This window comes from Abrus precatorius, unplaced genomic scaffold (assembly GCF_003935025.1).
Source record: "Abrus precatorius isolate BTA unplaced genomic scaffold, Abrus_2018 Scaffold6, whole genome shotgun sequence".
Lineage (NCBI taxonomy): Eukaryota > Viridiplantae > Streptophyta > Magnoliopsida > Fabales > Fabaceae > Abrus > Abrus precatorius.
This window is the reverse complement of record NW_020874406.1, coordinates 23,250,420-23,273,659: the sequence shown is the minus strand read 5'-3', so window position 1 is coordinate 23,273,659 and position 23,240 is coordinate 23,250,420. Positions and strand designations below refer to the sequence as shown.

Below are 23,240 nucleotides of genomic sequence, written 5' to 3'. Positions count from 1 at the left end.
AACTCTTGCCTCTGGATGTCTAACATCCATTACTGAAACCCTAACCATATCATCTCCGATGGTCTGATGGTGCACAGTAGACCTAAACATGTGAATCCTCCCTATGCCAACAGGATCGGGTGATGCATCGACAAACAACTCACACCGATTAGAGGTATCAGGGTCAACAGCAGTAGTAGAGGGATCAGCACCTGCACATGATCCCTTTGTACTCACACATGTAATAACTGGTTCAATCAATGGAGTATTGTGCTGAAATTGTTTGCTAAGTGACTGTAAATGCTCTTGTAGTTGCCTTTGCATGTCCTCCTTCATCTGTCTATGAAACTCCTCTTTCACCTGCTTATGAATCTCCTCTTTCATCTGACTTACAACTTGAGAGACCTTCAGTTCCACCAATTGTTCAACTGAGTTAGATGACTGTGAAGATGATGGTTGTCCAAAGTAAGTCCGCAAACCATAACCTCCACCAACTGCCCGAACCCGACCTGCATGCTCAGGCTTTCCAATGGCAATAGTTAGTATATCATGTTGCCCATGGGAAACAAAAGATCCCTCTTCAGCTTGCTGCTTTAGTACATCCTACAATATAAGATACCAAAAATTTAATAAACCCTTTGAAATATATGTTAATTAGCATCATATGTACAACAAAATTATACTTACTATCTTGCTAGCAATCTCTTTTGCTGCCTCAGTTGTAAACTCGCCCGTTTTCTTAATACGAGCAAACTTCCATAATTCATGACGTGTGGGTGGAGAAGGAGGATCATTAACTACAGTCTCATCTTCACTAGCCTGACGTTTCATAGTCTTCTCCTTCATCAACTTCTTCTTAAGCCATGGATAACCCCCACGTGACATCACACAAAAGGTGTCATTATTTGCCTGCGTCTGTTGTGCCTTCTTTCTTTTCTCCTATAAAGATATCATATTATAAGAGTAAGGGTAAAAATTAATATTCACAAATGGTAATGCATATAGTCATAATATACTGTAAACTCTTCAGTCATTCTAGACTCTACAAATGAATTCCATGTCTCATGATCAATAGTGGGGTTTTTATCACCAGGAAATTCTTCTTTCTTTTTTCCAAAAATGTATTGGTTTGTCAAAGTAGTTTTATATGTCCTCCACCTTTCAGCCACAATAGAAAGGGTTTTCCTTCTCATCTTTTCTGTCTTTGGAATGTCCCAAGTTTCCTACAAAGATAACAATAAGTTAATACATGTTGATATCCTAATCTAGTTTAATAACAAAAATGTTAAGTATAAATAACATTTTACCATAACATCTGCCCAAATATGATTTTTTATAGCCTCCTCTACATGATCCCAATTGGGCAATAAAATAGAAACCTTTGTTCTAGCATGAACCCCCATGGTACTCGTAAACTAGGCAGCTGAATCCCCTGTAGGATGCCCAGTGATCTCATCTATGTCAACATGTAATCTCTCTTCATTAAGGCGTTTGGCTATAACATGTTTCATTTTAGTGGGACCTTTAACTTTTTTCTTATTTGTAGATTGTGTACTACCTGAAGGAGAGGCTTGATGTTCATCCATAATTACTTGTTAACTGAAAAATAAATTACAAGTCATTAGTATAAATTGAATTTAAATAATAACATATTGTACTTAAAAGACAACAAAAATTAGCATCATAAATAAAAATTAATAACAATAACCTATTTCAAAAATATGATCAAGTTTCATTGTTCTCCCATATTCCTTCCTGATGATCCTCACGAGTGGCATATACATCATCCACATCATCTTCATTAAAAGTTAGCACACGTGTTGACAAGGAGGGAGTATCAATTATATTACTTAAATCTCCAAATTCTTCATTTACATTGTTACTTCTACCTTGTAGAACAATTGACCATCTTTTGTTAGATGGATCGGTGACATAAAATACTTGCTTTACTTGGAAAGCCATGATGAAAGGCTCTTCTTTATGACCAACTTTATTAAGGTCGACCAAGGTAAATCCAAGTTCATCAATTTTGACACCACTATTACTATCAACCCACTTGCATTTAAATACAGGTACTCGAAATGGACCATAATCGACCTCCCATATGTCTTCAATAACTCCAAAGTAGCACATAGAAGCTGTGATAGAGTTGTTATCATTTTTTGTTGAGAAATGCATAGATTGAGCAACTATCATAACCCCACTTTTTTGCATAGTACTCTTGTCATCCCGTGCCTTTGTATAAAATGAGTAGTTGTTAATGTCATATCTACAGAAAGTAAACACATCAAAGTTAGGTCCTTGAGTTAAGCGTTGTAAAGTTTCAGAAACACTTAAATCTGTCCCAACATTCATTTTAAACCACTCTATGAAAGTCTTGTTATGCTCATTTAACACCCATTTTTCAGGCATTCGAGGGTTGTTTGTCTTCACTAAGTCTTTGTGGGCATTTAAATAAGGTAAAACCTCATCAGTGTTGTTCAATATATACAAATGTGCTTGAAGCACTTCTTCTCGCATCATGCTTTTCAATTTTATGCCTATTGTACCCTTCCCAGCAGTTCGTCCCTCATGACGGGTCTTAGGAATGCCTATTGATTCAACTTGAGACATGTATTCAGTACAAAACTCAATTGCTTCTTCTGCAATGTACCTTTCTATAATGGATGCTTCTGGACGATGTTGGTTCTTCACATACCCTTTCAATATCTTCATGTATCTCTCAACTGGGTACATCCACCTCAAAAAGACAGGACCACACAACCTAACCTCCCTAACCAAGTGGATGATTAACTGAACCATAATGTCAAAAAAGGAAGGAGGAAAATACATCTCCAATTAACACAATATTAAAACAGCTTCATTTTCCAAATCATCCAACTTCTGAGGATTAATTACTTTACTACAAATGCCATTGAAAAATAGACAAAGTCTGATTATGACTTGTCTCACATTTTTAGGTAAAACATCACGTATAGCGATAGGAAGAAATTGTTGCATTAGTACATGGCAATCATGAGACTTCAAGCCAACTAATTTCAAATCTTTCATTGATACTAAACTTTTTACATTGGAAGAGTAACCGTACGACACTTTGACACCACGTAAGGACTGACAAAAACTTGTTTTCACCTTTTTTGACAATGTGTGACATGCAGGGGACAAATATGTTCGCTTACCCATAGGTTGGGGATACAATTGTTCTCGTATTCCCATGAGTTGCAAATCTAGACGAGATTTGAGTCCATCTTTTGTCTTACCTTTTAAATTGAGAAGTGTGCCAATTACACTATCACATACATTTTTCTCAACATGCATGACATCAATGCAATGTCTAACATCAAGAACTTTCCAATAAGGAAGATAAAAGAATATCGACCTTTTCTTCCATATGTTTTTTTCTTTGAGTTGTTTTTTCGACTTTCCAAGTACCACATTTAAATTCTTTACCCGGTCATAAACTTGCTCACCGGTTAATGCAGTAGGTGCTATGCCATATTCTTGACATCCATTAAAAGCTTTCTTTAACCTTCGATATGGATGGTTAGGTTGAAGAAATCTTCAATGACCAAGGTAAATTGTCTTCTTCCAATTAACTAGTTGATGGTAACAAGTGTCCTCTTCACATATAGGGCAAGCTTTGTGCCCTTTAACACTATACCTGCACAAGTTTCCATATGCTGAAAAATCATTGATTGTGAAAAATAACGTGGCATGTAACTTGAATGATTCACATGAATACCCATCGTACACATCAATTCCCTTCTCCCATAACATCTTCAAGTCTTCAACCAATGGAGTTAAATAGACATCAATGTCGTTTCCGGGCTGCCGTGGACCAGAAATCATCATAGATAATATCACATATTTGCGCTTCATACACAACCAAGGAGGTAAATTGTAAATTACCAACAAAACAGGCCATGAACTATGCTTAGTGCTTAAATTACCAAACGGATTCATTCCATCCGTAGCTAGTCCAAGCCTAACATTTCTTGGTTCCTTGCTAAAATGTGGAAACATAGAATCAATTGTTTTCCATTGTAAGCAATCTGTTGGATGCCTAAGTTGTCCATCACACTTCCTCTCATCTTCATGCCATCTCATTAGCTTTGCGTTATCCGCATTAGCAAACAGACGTTTTAATCTGAAAACAATTGGTAAATACCATAAAACCTTAGCTGGAGGACCCTTAGTGCTCACATCATAATCAGAATCATCTTGCTTTTTTTTATATCATGACCACCCACATCTTGGACACTGATGCAACCCTTCATATTCACCATGATACAACATACAGTCATTTGGGCACCCATGTATCTTCTTATACTCCAAACCCATAGGACACAACACCTTTTTTGCCTCGTAGTTACGACTAGGCAATGTATTACCCTTCGAAAGCATTTCTTTCAATAGTTCTAACAATTCTGTGAAGCTTTTATCACTCCACCCATTTCTTGCCTTCAGATTGAACAATCTCAATATCGCTAACAATCTTGTAAATTTCGTGCAATTTGGATACAACGGCTTCTCCGAATCACTACACAAAGATCCATACATATGTGCTCGCTTGAATGATTTTGGACCCACATCACGAATCATCTCCTCTAATTGATCATCCATATCTATCTCATGTGTAAAAGTTTGAGTTGGAGTTTCAATTGAGACAATTGGAATGTCAATATTTTCACCATGCCATATCCAACGTGTATAATTCTTAAGAAAACCATCACAGAGAAGATGTTCCCTTATAACATCAAGTTCTAGACGACTTCCATTACAACAATTAACACAAGGACAAAAAAATTTCCCATTCATATCATTATTAGCATTTTGTATTACATATTCAATAAAGTATTCCACTCATGTCTCATACTTCCAACTTAAGCATGATTCATGTATCCAACTTCGATTCAATAACCAACTTTTATCCATGACTTCTGTTCTTTATAAAAAACCATATATCATGCTTGTCAGTCTCATTTGTATTAAATCTCAAACAAGAAACTAAGATTCAATCAATTCATGCATAAATTTAATATCATATTAATTTATAAAAATTAAATAAAGTACCTAATCTTTATAAACACTTGTTACTAATAAATATCATATAATTATAATAAAAATTTAAACATTTATTATAGTTGTGGATGCAAATCTAAACAAACTTAGAAACTTCTTAAACTGAAATTGTTGAATGGCAATTATAGTTGTGGCAGAAAAAGAACCAAAGAACAATAAACTTTATGGAATCCCATTTTCCTTTTGAAAGCAACTAAAGGGAATTTAAAGAAAGCCCCTAACTAGCTAGCTAGCTAAGCTAACACGTCCTTTTTGATCCACAAATATTCATTCATCCTTCTTTTTGTTTTCCCTTACCGTAAATAAAATGTGAAGGTTGCGAACAATAATTTTGTTGAACTTATTTACACAATAATTTTACTTTTAAATGTTAAATTGAAAAACTTATATAATTAATAAGCATTACTTCCCACAAAAATTCCCTTACCACATGGATAAATGGTAAACGTGGCTTGATAAAATTATTGAGAGTAAAATATATCAAACTTACGAGACAAAAGCATTACATATGAAATATTAAACTAATTAACAAAGTAACAGAACTCCTATGAACACTAGCCACCATTTATGTTTTAACTTTAATCAGACGCCACCCCTCCAAGATGCCTTCTTTGGGCCACACCCCTCTGTCACCTTTGTAGCTTTGCCATCTGAGATCACTCCTTCACACTTACCTCTCTCACCCATTTGTTTCACTCAATTGAATTACCCATTAAACATCATAACAATATACAACACTTTCCCATTAATAAAATTGCTTAATGCTCCTTAAACAAAAAAAATATTGACGTCTTTTTTATTTTTAAATAATTAGAAAAATGTCAAATTATTTAAGATTCATTACAACAAAAGTAGTAATTCATTTATTTATTTTTATCACCACAATTAAAATTATAATTCCTCGTCAGTATTTTCAAAACTAACATATAAATCCCATATTTTCTAGTGATAATTCCTAGTGTGTAAATACTTAACAGCACTATCTCTTCAAAGAAATTGATCATCTCTATTATTCAACCTTGAATTTCCTATTAAAAATAAGCAACGGTCATTCAGGAAACCAAAAAAGATGACATTGTGAATGATACATTCACGAACGTTACTATCGGCATCTAAATTAGAACGTAAAACCAAGTACAGATAAAGAAAAAGCATCCAAAACAGCGAAAGAAGTGAATACATTACCTAAAATGCGTGCACTTGCCTCCTACCTAAAGATTGCAGCTTTGAATCCTGCCCCCACCTTTCAACCTTCTCCAAATCTTGAGTTTTTTTTGAGAAAACCTCCTTCTTTAGTAGATAGGTCAAGACGCTCCACCGCTAGACCTTGCTTTGCTCTTCTTCGCTGGAAGGAAGCTTGAGGAGCAATTGCCGGCCCGGAGCAAATCTATTATATTAACGGATGGGAACCCCAGAGCAAATCTCCAACTTGCCTAGGTCTTTGCTGAGCGCTGGAACGAGAAGGGGCTCCTCTGCTGCGAGAATGACTCAATAAAAGGAGATATTTGTATAAAAAATCATATAAGATCGGTTAATAGGAAAACTGATTTTATATATATCTTTTAAAATCGGTTAATAAGAAAACTGATTTTATATATATCTTTTAAAATCGGTTAATAGAAAAACCGATTTTATATATCTTTTAAAATCGGACATACACAACTGATTTTAAAACGCTAGCAATTATTTACAAAATTGCCACCGCGTCATTTTTAAAATTGACTATTTAATAACCGATTTTAAAAGTGTGATTTTAAATTTATTTTTTCCACTAGTGTATGTATGAGTATATGTTTAGAGAGTTAAGTATTAGGCTACCCTTCGATGACTTCCAAATGAGAGTTTTGAGGGTTTTAAATGTAGCACCGACATAACTTCATCCGAATGGGTGGGCGGCAATACAGGCCTTTATAATACTTTGTAAATTTCATTATATAGAACCTAGTGTAGGGCTATTTCTTCATTTTTTCTGTACCCGCCCATCGGACTTAGCAAAATGGGTATCTTTAATAAGGCAACCTAAGTTGCCTTTGTTTAAACCTTATGTTTCATCTTTCAAGGGTTTCAAAACTAGCTACTTCAAGGTAACCGTGGACCCTGTAGGTAGAAATTATTTTTTTGATAGCAAGAATAATCCCTTTTTCCCTTTTCATTGGACTCGGGCGTCTCGCCGATATGACATATTCCCCGAGGACATGTTATCGGCTAGGGAGTTATTGGATTTAGAATATTTTAAGTTCCTTCCCCGAGAACTACCTGCCTGACACATACTCCTCGTGCTCAAGTCTCCGCATCCTCGTTGGGAGATGGAGGGTATGTATCATCTTTTTTAACTTATTTTGTGAATCAAGTTGTATTGATTTGACTTGTTATTTTTAATGTAGGCTTAATGGCTCAATGAGGTGTTGATGTGCCCATTTTTTGTCGTACTCTGAAGCAGAGGATGCTGGAAGGTACGTCAATTGAGGAGCACCGACACCCTCAACTTGATCATCTGCCAGAAATATCTGACCCTCGCCCTTCTCCACAGGATCTAGTCCTGACAGAAAATCAGCCCAAGAGGCGCAAAGACAAGGGCAAAGGCAAGGAGGTCGAGAAGGAAAGAAAGAGAAAGCATGCCCACTTGGGTGGACCGAATGGTACAGAAGGGACGCGCAAGCAAACCCGAACTGTAGCTATAGAAAGGGGCCAACAATTCCTCCAATCCGGTGATACCTTTGGCAATGCTTACCGAGACCTTCTTGGCAACTGGGAGACATGCCAGCCGGCTAGCTGCTCTGAATCTACTGTCTGATCGGGGAAAGAATTGGTCGAGAGTTTAGAACTAGAATCTCTCTGGCACTGCTACGTGAAACTACAAGTACGATCGACAGCTATGCTCCGAAGGCTGGTTGTACATCCCATTTTTGAGGTGAAGAATATGCAGAAAGCGTATTCGGCTTCTCAAGAAGCCTTAGCAGAAAGCAGAGAGACTTAATCCAGTCTTGGCAAGACCATTCAATCCCTAGAGGCTGAAGTCAATCAGTATAAGGAGCAGTATCGTATAGTGGAAGGTCGAGTCCAGGGAGCTGAGGAGGCTCTGAGGGCCAAGGAGGAGGAAATGGAGGCGCCAAAGGTGAAGTCTGCTCAGATGGAAGAGGCCTTAACGGCCAAGTCGACCGAGATGGAAGAAGCCTTGGCACTTGAAAGGCAGAGGGCTGAAACTGACTTTAAGGTTTTTGCCGAGAAGTGTTCAGAGCAAGTTGCTTTGGAACATGAGTCTGTTTTAACCACGCTATTCGTCAATGTCATGGATTTTGTCACGTCCCGACCGACTTCCATTTTGACATTACTAAAGACTTTTTTGGTGGCAGGTTCATACCTTATAATGAAGTAAATGATGATGTGGAACCGAACGCCGAAGCTCCTAGTCGAGCTACTGCTAATGAAAACGCTCCTGCTCCCGAGGGCCCTGGACCGGATGGTGGGGAAGGGCAAACATAGAACTATTTTCTTTGTACTTTCGGGCCAATAGTGCCTCAATTTTGTAATTCTATTGGATTTTTGAAATACAATCTCTTTTCTGCTATTCTTGCATCTTGCACACTATATTTCTTGAATTTTGAAATACAATTTTGTAAGTCTACTAAATACCTTTACAAACGTTATGTTTATGATTAGTTATCTCAACCTTGACCAAGTGGAGATACTTGGGAATTTTAATAGCAATTCGTCCTTGGCAGAGTAGGGGCACTTGGGAGGAAATTAGTTAATTCAACCTTAGCCAAGTAGAGATACTCGGGAGGGAATTTTAATAGCGATTCATCCTTGGCCGAGTAAGGGTACTCGAGAAAGAATTAATTAATTCAACCTTAGCCAAGTAGAGATACTTGGGAGGAAATTTTAATAGTGATTCGTCCTTAGCCGAGTAGGGGTACTCAGAGGGAATTAATTCAACCTTAGCAAAGTATAGATACTTGGGAGGAAAATTTAATAGTGATTCATCCTTAACCGAGTAAGGGTACTTGGGAGGGAATTAATTAATTCAACCTTAGCTAAGTCGAGATACTCTTGGAGGAAATTTTAATAGTGATTCGTCCTTAACCGAGTAGGGGTACTCAGGAGGGAATTAATTAATTAAACCTGAGCCAAGTAGAGATACTTGGGAGGGAATTTTAATAGTGATTCATCCTTAACCGAGTAGGGATACTCGGGAGGGAATTAATTAATTCAACCTTAGCCAAGTAGAGATACTTGGGAGGGAATTTTAATAGTGATTCGTCCTTAACCGAATAGGGATACTCGGGAGGGAATTAATTAATTCAACCTTAGTTAAGTAGAGATACTTGGAAGGGAATTTTAATAGATTTGTCCTTAGCCGAGTAGGGGTACTCAGGAGGGAATTTTAATTTAAATGAAGTGCTTGAAAGAAATTATCATTTTGATGAATAATAACCGAACAGCTTAGAAGAAGAACTTTATTGATAGGGTGCCTCGTTAAAAACCTTCCCAGGAAAACCCCTTTTCACTTTCTTTTAAAAGGACAAAAGCTGGGCGAGGAAAAGAGTGCACTAAATATAAGTTACAAGAGTTCAACTAAAATAATGCTTTAAATGAGTGGCGTTCCAAGTTCTGGGTATCATATTCCCCTCTAGTGTTTCCAACTTGTACGCTCCGTTATCCAATTGTGCTGCTACCCGATAGGGTCCTTTCTAATTTGCTGCTAGCTTCCCTTCTCGTCGATCTCGACGGGTTTCGCCGGTTACTCGCCATACTAAGTCATCTTTATAAAATTGTTTTGGAGTAATTTTGGAATTAAATCTCCTCGCCATCATCCTTTTACTTGCTTCGGTTACTATTGCTGCTTGGCTGCGTACTTCATCTAAAAGATCCAACTTTACGGCTAGGGACTCATCATTGGATGGCTCCTTAAAGCTTATCCTTCGAAATGAAGGTTCCCCAATTTCAATCGGGGCCATAGCATCAGTACCATATGTAAGCCGGAAATGACTCTCTCAAGTGGTTGTTCATGGTGTACACCGATAAGCCCATAATATCTCGGGCAGTTTCTCTGCCCATTCTCCCTTTGCCGAACTCAATCTTCTTTTTAATTCATGTAAGATCACTTTGTTTACAGCCTCAGCCTGGCCATTAGTCTGAGGGTGTTCAACAGACGTAACCTTGTGCTTGATGTGAAGACCTTCCAAAAACTCATTGAATCGTCAATCTGTAAATTGCAGCTCGTTATCTGTAATTAATGCATGAGGGAGGCCAAAATGTGTGATGATGTGTTTCCAAGTGAATTTCTGTACATTGTTGGCCGTGATGGTGGCAAGGGGCTCGACTTCAATTCATTTGGTAAAGTAATCCACAACGACAAGTAGAAATTTACACTGCCCTTTTGCTAAAGGGAAAGGGTCGAGGAGGACCATACCCCAAATAGCAAAGGGCCAAAGAGAGCTAATAAGGCGGAGGGTATCGGCATGTTGGTGTAGGTGAGGACCATGTTGTTGACAGGGAATGCATTTCTTTATAAACACATGGCAATCTTGAGCAAGTGTTGGCCAATAGTACCCAACTCTGAGTATTTTTGCTGCCATGGTTCGTCCACTCGAATGGGTACCATAGATACCTTCGTGAATCTCCCTCATGACATAGCTAGCTTGATCGTCGTCAAGACATTTAAGCATGGGTGTTGAGATCCCTCTCCTGTACAAGTCTTTGCCGAGGAGGAGGTATTTAGTTGCATGTATCCTTATTTTCTTAGCCGAAACTGGATCCTTTGGTAAGGTGCTGTTGGTAAGGTATTGGACGATGGAGGTCATTCAATTTTGAGGCATATTTTCTATGTCCATGCACTCTTGTTTGGTGATGCTGGGTTGGAGGATTTCCTGATGAATTACGCTTTGCAATTGCCCAGGTTTCCTTTGGCTAGCTAGTCTAGCAAGCTTGTCAGCTCGTTCATTCATGTTTCTTGGTGTGTGTCGAACACATATCTCATCAAATTCATCTGTCATTCTTTTGAATTCTTGATAATATTGGAGCATAACCGAATCCTTAACCTGATATGTATCATTAACTTATTCGGTCACTATTTTTGAATCACTCCAGCCAATAATACGTTTAACTCTCATTTCCTTTGCTAATCTGAGACTAGCAAGTAAAGCCTCGTATTCAGCTTGATTGTTGGACGCCTTGAACCCAAACTGAATGGATTGTTCAATGGTGACTGTGTTTGTCCCTTCAAGTATACTCTTGCTCCACTACCTAGTCGGTTTAACGATCCATCAACATGTAGATTCCACATATCCGACATGGGTTGTTTTTGTGCTGTGAATTCGTTAACGAAGTCTACTAGCACCTGAGCTTTAAGAGGGTGTCGACTTTCGAAATGGATATCAAATTGAGAGAGCTCAATTGTCCATGCTACCAACCAATCGACCAACTCTGGTTTTCTCAAAATTTTAGCCATTGGACAATCTGTGCACACAACCATCTTATGGCTTTGGAAATAATGTCTTAACCGACGAGCTGTATGTATTAGGGCCGGTATTACTTTTTCCATCAACTAGTATCGGGATTCAGGACCTTGGAGCGTTCGGCTAATGAAATATACAGGAGCCGATTCAGGTATTTCTTGTATTAAGACCGAACTGATGGCATTATCTGATACGGCCAAATAAACAATCATCTCTTGTTCAAGCTTCGATTTTGTCAGCACAGGTGGTGCTGCTAACATATGCTTGTACTGAACAAAGGCAACTTCACATTCGTTGGACCATACGAATTTTTAGGATTTTTTTAGCAGCTCGATGAAAGGCCGAGACCTTTCTGCCATGATTGGCAAAAATCGAGCGAGAGCTGCAATCCGACCGGCAAGTCTCTGAATCTCTTTGATATTCCGAGGACTGGCCATTTCGATGATGGCTTGACATTTGTCAGGATTTTCCTAGATTCCCCTTTCAGATAACATAAACCCTAGAAACTTGCCTCTAGATACACCGAATGTACACTTCTCGGGGTTAAACCGCATACCATGCTTCCTGGCTTCCTCGAATACCTCCTCCAAATGGGCAAGGTGTTGCTCCAATGTCGTGGACTTAACCACCATGTCGTCCACATATACTTCCAAGCACTTACCTACTTGCTTCATAAGTCGTTGGTATGTCGCCCCTGCATTCTTTAAGCCGAATGACATTACTCGATAGCAAAAATTTGCTAATTTCGTGATGAATGCAGTCTTCTCTTCATCTGGGGGATACATTCGGATCTGATTGTAGCCAGAATAGGCATCCAAAAAGCTGAGTACCTTGTGGCCTACTGCGCCGTCCACTAAGGTGTCAATGTTTGGCAATGAATATGCGTGTTTTGGGCATGCTTTATTGAGGTCAGTAAAATTTGTGCACATTCGCCATTTCCCATTTGATTTTTTAACCATGACGACATTGGCTAGCCAGGTTGAGTATCTGACCTCTCGGATGAAGCCGGCTTGCAGCAATTTATTAGTTTCCTCCTCTACTGCCTTTGCTCTGTCTCGACCAATCTTTCTTTTCTTTTGTGCTATCGATTTGGCCCCCTTATAAACCGACAAGTGATGACAGATAAATGCAGGGTCTACGCCGAGCATATCTGAAGCAGACCAAGCGAACAAATCGGCATTTTGTTGCAGTACTTCATGAAAGGTTTACCTCTCTTGCATAGACAAACTGACTCCCAAATAAACAACCTGTTTAGGTTTTAGTCCAAGTTGGAATGACTGCTTATTTTCATTGGGCTCAACCTGATATTCTTCATCAACTCTAGGATCAAGTTCAAAATCCAACTCCTCTTCCAACTGAGGGGATACAATGTTGACATCTCGGCTGCTTCCATGGAAAGGCTTAAGACGTAAACCTGCAAAGTAGCATTCTCTAGCTGTTTTCTGATCAACATGAACTGTAACGATTTGGCCCCTCTCAGACGGAAACTTCATGGCCAAGTGCGGAGTAGATACTATGGCTTTCAATTTGTTTAGAGATGGTCTGCCGAGTAGTATATTATAGGAAGTGTTTGCATGCACCACAAGATAAGTGATTTTTATATGTTTTTCCTCATGCTGTGACCCATATGAGGTATACAGGTCAATACAACCCCGAGTCTCCACTCGTTCCCTAGAGAAACCCACCAACGGTTCATGATACTCTCTGAGCTCTTCCTCTGGAATGCCTAACTACTTAAAAATATTCTAATAGAGGATGTCAGCTAAACTTCCCTGATCAATAAGTGTTTTCCGTACGGTGCAGTTGAGAATGTCTACACTTATCACCATGGGATCATCTTGTACCGAGTTGACTCCTTGAAAGTCTTCGTCAATAAATGTAATAGGGGGATTTGAATCCTACTACCAAGTGAGACATTGTTAACTGATCGGACTTGCCTCAAATGTCTCTTTCTAGCTGAATGGGTAGGTCCTCCACCGGCAAATCCTCTAGCTATGGTATTAATGACCTTTTTAGGATACTTCTCACGTTCATCATATCGTCTAGTTGGGGGTTCCCTGGACCTACTCCTCTGTCGTTCAAATCTTTTGTCATCGTATCTCCTCGATGACTCAGGGTAACGGTCTCTTCCTCTATTGGATTGACAGACGGGATTTGTCTGCACAAAATCTTTTAAATGTCCTTCCTTAATTAATTTTTCAATTTTATCCTTCAGCGTTGTGCACTCCTCGGTGGTGTGACCCCTGTTCTGATGGTAGCGGCAAGCCTTGCTTTTATCTGCCCGAGGAGGGGTGTTGGCGCGTCTAGGCATTCTCAGTATTTCTATGGCCAATGCCTGATCAAGTACTCTGAACCTATTAGTGTTGAGCGTAGTGTAGGAAAGATATTTGGGTCCCCTAGGCAGCCTTTCAAGTTCATTTCTTTTCTCCTTACTTTCCTGCCTAGATTTGAAAGTTTTTCTCCTATCTGTATTTTTTGAATTGGACCCCTGGTCCATCCGTACCTGGTTTCGGTACTTGGACAATTCCTCCATCTGCATATACTTTGCAGCCTGACTTCTCAACTCATCTAAGTCAACAGGTGGTTTCTTGCAGATGTTGCTAACAAAAGGTCCTGGTTTAAGGGCCGTTGTGAGGTGGTGCATAACCACTGCTGGTTCCAAGTTATGGATCGAAAGGCTAACTCTGCTGAAGCGTTCCATGAATGCTCTAAGTGATTCTCCCTTTTCTTACCTAATATTGACCAGTGCTAAGGATGTTAAGGGATGAGGTCAGCTTATGGTAAACTGCAAGCTGAACCGTCTTGTGAGGGTTACAAAAGAGTCGATGGATGAAGGGGGAAGTTGAGTGAACCAACTGAGGGCTGGTCCTCGAAGTGAAGTGAGAAAAATCCTACACCATAAAGAATTGTTCTCGGTATACAAACCGACCTGGGTTGTGAAGACGTCCAAGTGTTCCCCAGGATCAGACGTGCCATCATATTTTTCTATTGTTAAGCCTCTCCAGTTGTCGAGTAGCTTGGCTTCCAAGATGTGGTGAACAAATGGGCTCTGATTCACAAGATCGTCTCGGTCATTTTTGGCTTCAGACTGAAAAACATGCTTTGATTTCTCTTGCAACGCCGAGGATTCCCCCTGATCCTGGACGAAGGGTGTAGTTTGAGAAGGGATATGTGTTCTTATCTCTTCTCTCAAGTTAGCATTTTCCCTTCTTAGAGCCGAGAGCTACAGTGCATCCTTTTCTCTCTCCCTCTTCATCTCTGTCATTTCTGCTTTGAGCTGTCTCAGTACAGCTAAGAGGCTCTCGTCAGTTCCTCCTTGCATCACAATTTCAAGTGTTGGTTCATTTGGTGTGACACCCTCCAGTTGTTGCCGAGAGGTTCCTCCTTGTTGAGCATGTCCTTCTTGCTGGCTTATTGTTAGTACCATGATTAATCTGAAAAACGAGGCTAATCTGCCCCACGGTAGGCGCCAAAATGTTCCTGCTAGAGAAACACTAGTCTTCAAGTCTCTACTCTGAAATGGTAACGTTCCTTTGAATGTCGCTGACGTGAGGAGGGTACATGCAAAAGGCACTCCGATGCTGAAGTCAGGATCCGGTATTGAGGAATAAATGTTATTTTATAATGAAAAGTCAATCATTTACCTGTACTTTTACCTTCCTTATATAGGCACTGTAATGGGCTAATGGGTCTGCTAAGTCAGTCTTGATTTTTAGCCTTTTATTTAAAGTAAATAATATCTTGATTATTCCTTAATTAAGTTAATTACCTTTTAATCTTGACAAAGGGTATCCGACCAAATTAAGCCGAATAAGTACTCGGTTTCCTTTCCATACAAGTAGGACCGAGTTGTTCTCTATCTAGTACAAGTATATTGTCTAATATATTTTTATTAATTAAATTAATATTTCTTATAAGACTACATGTATTTTTTTTTTAAATGAGACAGTTTTATTCTAATAAGTAACACTTATTATACAATGGAAAGTGATTTTTCTATTTTCTTTCATTTTCAAAACTTAAATTTTAAATTTAATTTAAGAAAAATAAAAATATAATACTTAAATATTTTAAGGATACTCTTTAACATTTTTAATTTATTTTTTGAAAACGCATGACGAAAAAAGAAAACGATGAGATGAATGGTTGGAACCGCTTGCTTATGCATTCGGGTGAGTAACAGTAATATCTTATTTTCAATGCTTCGTTGGCCCATCGTCTTATTTTTTAAATTTGTTTATGTCACCTCATCAACTTCTCTTTAGCCATAAGCAAAGAGGCGTCAATCCACTCCAATTTCATTATTTCAGTCTCACTTAACACATTAACTCAAATAACACTCTTTATTCTTCCCACTTAGAGCAGCACCCAAGAATTAGAATAAGATTAAGCTAAATGCTCTCTCCTTAATGCTTTTTATAAGAACTTGTTACTAAATCACACGTATTAAATAAATATTTGAAGTAGTTACTGCATTAAATTTTAAAAAATCAATGGTAGCTTTTTAAATTTATTACTAATTGAAGTCAAAATTTATTATTGCATCAAACATTAAGAAGTTAAAATGATTCAATAAAAAATAATGAATATGTAAAATATATAAGTACTCCTAAAATCTTCATAAAATGTTTTCATAAAAATGATTAAGAAATTTTTGAAATAATAAAACTTAGACGTAATACTATAAGTATTTTTGGACTCTTTCTAATTAAAATTAAAAATTTAAATCCAAAATATAAGCTGACATTTATTACATGAACTACTGAATTAATACATTAACTTAAATTAAAAAATAACATTTATAATACAACACTTGAGGCTTGTCTTTATAAAATATAATAATTACTTTTTATTTATTTTGATAAATTAATTATTTACTTTTATTAAAAATCAAAGACTGTAAAAAATATTTCACGAACATCTATATAAAATATTTCATGGAGATTTTACATTAACATACATTTTTAAAAGTATGTATAAATAGAATATATATTATTTTTTTATAATAAAAGTGATATTCGTTTGGGTTTTCTATCTTAATCTGATAACTGTCCTTTCGTACGTGAGATATTTCTTTTACGTGTGTATTATTTTTCAACGCAATTGTTAATTTCAGGGTTGCTTCCTCAACTAAAACATGTTTTTTAATATTTATTAAACTAATAATTAAAACAATCAAACACTCTTCGGTACCAAAATATTTAAAGATATTATTTATTTATTTATTCAAATAATTAAGAAGAACATTAGTTAATTATTTTCAGTATTTCAGGAATACAATTTGATTTATATTTTTATTTATAGCTGAAAAATATTATCTATTTGTTTTATTTATTTTTAAGTTACTGTAAAAGAAAGGATGAAAATAAGATTTTACGATTAATTATCAGAATAGAGTTTTCTGTTGCTAGAGGTAAAAAAAAAAACGGTTGCGTATAGTTAGGTCTGTTCCAAAATTCAAGGGTGCTTTGAAACTAACCACCGGCATGGATTAACTGCATTAAAAAATTGAAACCGGACTCCATTTCTTGACTATAATCAAATTATCTGCACCTGATGTAACAGCTAACAGTGTCAATGTCCCATGAAAAGGAGAAAAACTAAGAGAATACACACCTGAAATCTCTCGAGGTTCACGCTTCAACTCATTCCATTCCTTGCCCAACAATCGGAAGCATCTATCCTACTACCAAACAAAGAACATGGTTTGTGTAGAATTCTTTTTAATCATGAAATACAATTTTTACGATAAGATACAAAACCATCGTATGGACAATTTAACCAGAAACAATTAAGGAAATGTCTGTTTGATTCGAGGAATTGATCTATTTTAGTTTATGTAGAAAAGAAAAATAAGAATTCTCTGCCAAAACTAAAACCTAGAAGAACAGTTATTAGTTTTGCAAGCGAGTTCAAGAATCTCCCTTTCCATTTGAATGAATAATTTGAGAAGGAGAACAGTTATTGGTTTTGCAAGCGAGTTCAGTAATCTCTCTTTCCATTTGAATGAATAGTTTGAACTGTCACAGGTAAGGTTGAATATGTCTATCAACTAATCAGCTGATTAAATAAATTATCAGCATAATTAATATTATAATTTCATTTATTTAAATACTTAACAATTTTAATATATAGAATTAAATAAAAAATTATAAATTTAAAATAATTCAACAGCATGGCTGAATTATTTTTTATATATATTTTTATAAATTATATATAAAAATATAGTATTTTTTAAAAAATTACAGAAATATAAGATTTAAAAATCGGTAACGACGATTTTTAGTGGAATACAAAAATTCAGATATAAAGAATTAACAAAATAATAAAATTTTAAAAATTACTAATAATAATTTTTTTTAAAAATTTAAAAAAATAAAAAGTTGCTTATAACTATTTTTAAAATAATAATTAAATATTTAAAAAATACTAAAAAGTGTAATTTTTATAAAAAAAATCATATTTTTATAATTTTATGAAAAATTCCATATTTTTTAAATTTTAAAAAAACTATACATAAAAAAAGAGCCCAGCATGGCCCCTTATTTCTATGCTTGCTAAATTAATCTTAGAAAAATTTTAATAAAGCATTTTTAACGCATCATTATGAGTTAATTTCATGAAAAATTTAGGCCCCTTATTTTGTATGAAGAAAATTAACAAGATATTTCGCGAGTAAGGACAAATATTTCTGTGTATCACAAGAAACATTGCCCAAACAAATATAGAAGAAAACGGTGAGGAGTCACTGGCATTAAAGCAAACCATCGGTTTCCACGTTAATACTGCTTACCAAGAGTTAGTGGGACAAGCAAAAGCAAGTAAGCAACACACCCATAGAGGGAGAGAGAGAGAGAGTGAACGAAATGCCGGGAACAGGGGTAACAGCGGTGATGATTGTGGCGCAGTTCTTGACTGTGGGTTTGAACACTCTAATCAAAGCGTCTATGGCCAAAGGAATGAGCAATTTCGTTTATGTTGCCTATTCAAATCTTCTCGCATTCTGTTTCCTCCTACTCTCAAACATAGTCTATTACAGGTTTTTTGCTTCTAATCTTAGCAAGCTTTCTTTCTTCCAACATACATATGAAACTAATTAGGTGGGTCTGTACTTCTCACTACCTTTCGTGCCTTGCCTCTTAATTTTCATATCCCAGAAATAGAGCTCCTACACCAATCAATAACTGGATTTTGTTGAGAATTTTTGTTCTCAGTGTGTTAAGGTATATATATTAATATTGGCAAAATAAAATTACATGGATTTTTGTTCGAATGCAATGTTCAATCTTTAACTAAGTGAGCTTCTTGCATGTGTTAGCATTTCTATACAGACACTTATTTATACTGGACTTGGGCTTAGCTCTCCCACTCTGACCTCAACCATGGAGGACCTCATTCCAGCTTATACTTTCATAGTTGCCATTATTTCCAGGTGCTTACTTAAAACCTCCATTCAATTCTTGTGGGTTCATTTAAGCTATTTATACCTTCCTGTGTGGCTTTCATCTTTGCATTTGATGCCCTTTTTTTGTTTTTTAAACGTTAATTTGTTATTCATCTGGTGCTTTGAGTTCCTTTAATAAAATAAGTGATTCTTGCATAATATAACAATATATTCATGACTGAATTAATAAATAGTCAAATATATATTAAAACAATGAAGTTTATACTAAATTTTTACCGATATTATCTTAAATTTTAATTAGTTGTCAATAAATACTGTATGCACACGAGCTTTTCTGAAATATAAGTACCTGTGATCTTAAATTTGGATTGGGTCTAACTTAACACAAAAATGATCCTATTAAATGAAGATTGCACAAGTCTTTTAAAAATTTAACTTTAATGAGATTTATAAAACAAAAAGTTTGATATGCGTGTTCAGGATGGAAAAGCTAGATCTAAAACTAGGAAGCTGTCAAGCAAAATCCATTGGCACTGTGGTATCCATTGCAGGAGCATTAATTGTTACCTTATACAAGGGGTTACCTATGACAAGTGGTGTGATGCCAAACAATTTGCATAGTGAATTTTTGGTATCATCACAACAATCAGAATGGTTACTAGGAGGCTTTCTTCTTGCAGCCGGTAGCTTTCTTGCTTCAATTTACCTGATTCTCCAGGTAGGTAGATTTCACTTATTATTTAGAATCCGCTTGTGCACTGCTAAATAGAAAACGTCAAAGGTTGGATATTTATATAACCAAAATTAAGTTATTCATATAAACATTATAAATTTGGTATATATATTACAATTTATCAAACTTCTGTGTAGATTTGTTTTGTTAAGTTGACTCCAATAATTTTAATTTCTTAAAGTATATTATATTTTAATTTTAATCTTTATAGTTCTTTTTATATATTGTTTCAAATTATTGATTTTGGTTCTTGTTAGGGACAATAAAGTGGGCTTGACTCAGAGTTGACACACTTATATTACCTAAAATAAGTGAATCCAGTTGAGGATTCTACACCCACTGACGGTCTTGCCTAAAAATGCATGTGGATCAATAATAGATCCATTTTCATTTTTTTTATTAAAAAAAATATAATAATCTATTAGTTAATTGTTTAGCGTTATTAATATACAAATATTATTTAAATATTTTTTATAACATAAATTTTTATTCAGTTTTTAATTTTTTTATATTAATTTTGGACGAGTGAGTCTACCGATTTACTTTACAATTTTTAAATTCTTTTAGTATTTCGAAAGTCAATGTCGTACTCTTGTTGCCTAGTCTTACACAGAGTGATCTAGAATATCTAACCCTATTTTCAAAAAATGAGGTAGACCGAGATGACCCAACTTTCTTTTCAATGTATTTTAGCGAGATAGGCTCACTTACTTTTTCACTCCTATTTCTTACTTACGTGACTTCAGAAAATAAAACAAAATGTGTCACGGAAATTTGACAAATAATAATATTGGATCAGCTACATCGTCATTTGATAGCCATTATGGAACAAAATTAATAATTTTTGAAAATATTAAAATTAAAAATATATATATAAAGGACTAAAGGGGTTAAAAGATATTCAACCTGAATAATTTATTTTTGATTTAATAAAATTATACTGACATTTTGTTGGTAGTGGCACTTTGTCCTCCAATGACAAAAATCAGTCTCTTTTTCATACATTATGCAGACCTGGACTCTCAAAGACTACCCCGAGGAGCTAATGCTAACAACCATTTGTTGCAGTTTCGTTGTTATCCTATCTTTCATAGTAGCTTTCATTGCAGAGGAAAATCCGACGGCATGGATACTTAAACCTGACATGGAGTTGATTTGTATATTCTATTCAGTACGTATTTAAGGACATTAGAAGAATAAATAAATCCATGCTACACTTTGTCAATTTACTCTGTCTTAGTTTGCATAATGGCTGTTATTTTGTGGTCATGTAGGCAACTTTGGTGATATCTATGCGAAGTGTGATGCATGCATGGGCGTGTCGCATGAAGGGCCCTGTGTATGTTGCTATGTTTAATCCTTTAGGAATTGTGATTGCACTTGCCATGGGGGTTACTTTTCTCGGTGATATTCTATATCTTGGAAGGTACCTGCATATATCTTCAAAAAAAATTTATTCCATTTTTTTTTCTTTTATATTATTTTAACTTTTTTAAACTTATATAATTACATAATAAATTTAAAATGATTTTGTATAATCGAAAAGAGTACGTGATATTATATTGTTACATAAATTTTAAAAAGAAATGTAAAATGAAAAAATGGTAAAGGTGAAATTGTATTAAACGTGAAAGAGTATAAGTATGATTTGCCCAAATCAATAACATCGGTGCTAATTAGGAAATATTATTGGATTTTCCTATTTAATAAGTTGTCGGATTGTGATTTATTGTGCAGTGTGATAGGAGCTGCCATAATAGCGATTGGGTTTTATGCTGTAATATGGGGTCAGGCTCAAGAGGAAAAGATAGCACGTGAGAAAAATGGAATCTGTAGCATTATTTCATCGTCCTCTTCTGAAGCTCCTCTGTTACAGAACAAAGACAACGACACAGGTTCTTTTGTATGATAGTGTGAAAAAGTTTGAGAAATCTTTGAGGATCACAAACGGAAACAACAGCCACGTCCTTTGCTATGATAGAAACGCCTTAAATGTATTACAATATACAAAACAAGTTACTGGCCGCAACTAGCATGTGGCAAAGTCATTCGCTACGTCGCCGACAAATGTGAATCAAATTATACTTTTTTGTTCAACTACTGCTTTTATGATTGTTAATTCTTTCGGATTTGGGTTTTACAGTAAATATATAGTTGCTGGTTTGTTCAATAATTGTTAGTTTACATAATTTATATAATAGTTATTCTGTTCTTGCAACATGTTTGTTACAGGTTCAAAATTTCAATCATTAAAAATATATCTTTATCAACGACTAAATTTTAATCATAAATAAATTATTTTTCATAAATAGAAATTATATTTTTTAATATCATTTTTTATAAAATTAATTATTTTTCAGTTTATTAGGCGCTTCTTGGTAAATGGTTGTGGCGAGGTGTTAACTGTTCTAGTTCATTGTGGGTGCGGGTATTGGAATCTAGATATGGAAGATTAGCTTCCTTTCTTCAACGTTCATCAGTTCACAACAGATGTTCTTTGTGGTGACGTGATTTGCTGGAGGTTATTCATCAAGGGAATTCATGGCTGGATGAGAAGTTTGATAGAAGTGTGGGTGCAGGTTTACACACTCTTTTTTGGAGAGATAAGTGAGTAGGAGGGGTGCGATTGTGTGAAGCATTTCTGCGATTATTTGCAGTGGCGAGAAATGTTGAATCACGTGTATTGAAGAATGATTTTTATGATGGCACTAGATGGGTTTGGAATGTTAGTTGGCGAAGAGGACTCTTTCAACATGAGATCTCGATCTTTAATCTTTTGTTGGAGCTTGTGGATGGAGTTTCTATTAAGTTACTACAAGAAGATAAATGGGTATGGAGGGCAGATTCTTCAAGTTGTTATTCAGTGCAATCTGTGTATTCATGACTATTTGAACTTTTTGGTGGTCCTAATAGTGTAGATCAGTGTACGGCAGATGCCTTGCAAAGACTATGGAGACGGAAGGTCCCTCTTAAGTGTCTGGTTTTTTCTTGGTAATTGTTGTTGAATGCACTTCCTTGTAAAGGTTTACTGATTGATCGTAGTGTTCAAATTGATGATATAACTTGTTATTTCTGTCATGGTTTGGAGGAACTTCCAACTCATTTATTTTTAACGTGTTCAGTTTCATCTCAAATCTGGTACTTTACTGCGCGTTGGCTTGGATTCTCACTGGTTTTGCCTTCAGATTTATCGACTCACTTGCTTTCTTGGGTTGGTGTTGGCTGTAGTAAAAGAGAAGGAATATGCTTATTAATTATTTGGGTAAGTACAGTGTAATCTTTGTGGTTGCATAGAAATAGAATTATATTTTGCAATAGTGTTTTGGATGAGAGGGAAGTCCTAGATTCTATTATTCTGAGATCCTAGAAATGGTTTTTACTTGTTAGTAAGGGAGAAGCTATTATGTTAGCTGATTGGTATTTGAACCTACGAAATTGCATCTGTCTTAATTTTGCATAAGTAAATTTTTGCTTTTTATTTCTCTGAGTAAGTAATTTTTTGTGTATATGGGTTTTGAGTTCCCCTTAAATTCTTTTTAATAAAATTTGTTTTACCTATAAAAAAAAAATTATTTTTCAGTTG

General features: G+C 35.8%; 3 protein-coding genes across 3 annotated transcripts; 1 reads left to right on the top strand and 2 right to left on the bottom strand.

Annotated features, from left to right (window-relative positions):
• Window positions 1-2,817: 2,817 nt before the first annotated feature.
• On the bottom strand, window positions 2,818-4,602 carry LOC113870421. Its single transcript, XM_027507011.1, has 3 exons — window positions 4,278-4,602; window positions 3,641-4,160; window positions 2,818-3,538 (listed from the first exon to the last, which is right to left on the bottom strand). Exons 1-3 carry the CDS (start codon window positions 4,600-4,602, stop codon window positions 2,818-2,820), a joined length of 1,566 nt encoding a protein of 521 aa, XP_027362812.1.
• A 5,465-nt stretch (window positions 4,603-10,067) lies between these two features.
• Window positions 10,068-10,865, bottom strand: LOC113870420. Its single transcript, XM_027507010.1, has 2 exons — window positions 10,433-10,865; window positions 10,068-10,240 (listed from the first exon to the last, which is right to left on the bottom strand). Exons 1-2 carry the CDS (start codon window positions 10,863-10,865, stop codon window positions 10,068-10,070), a joined length of 606 nt encoding a protein of 201 aa, XP_027362811.1.
• A 7,404-nt stretch (window positions 10,866-18,269) lies between these two features.
• Window positions 18,270-21,823, top strand: LOC113869183 (WAT1-related protein At5g40240-like). The gene is made up of 7 exons (XM_027505386.1): window positions 18,270-18,558; window positions 18,677-18,742; window positions 18,838-18,951; window positions 19,405-19,642; window positions 20,670-20,828; window positions 20,932-21,083; window positions 21,395-21,823. The coding sequence occupies exons 1-7, from the start codon at window positions 18,386-18,388 to the stop codon at window positions 21,564-21,566; spliced, it is 1,074 nt and encodes a 357-aa protein (XP_027361187.1). The 5' UTR covers window positions 18,270-18,385; the 3' UTR covers window positions 21,567-21,823.
• Window positions 21,824-23,240: the final 1,417 nt, after the last annotated feature.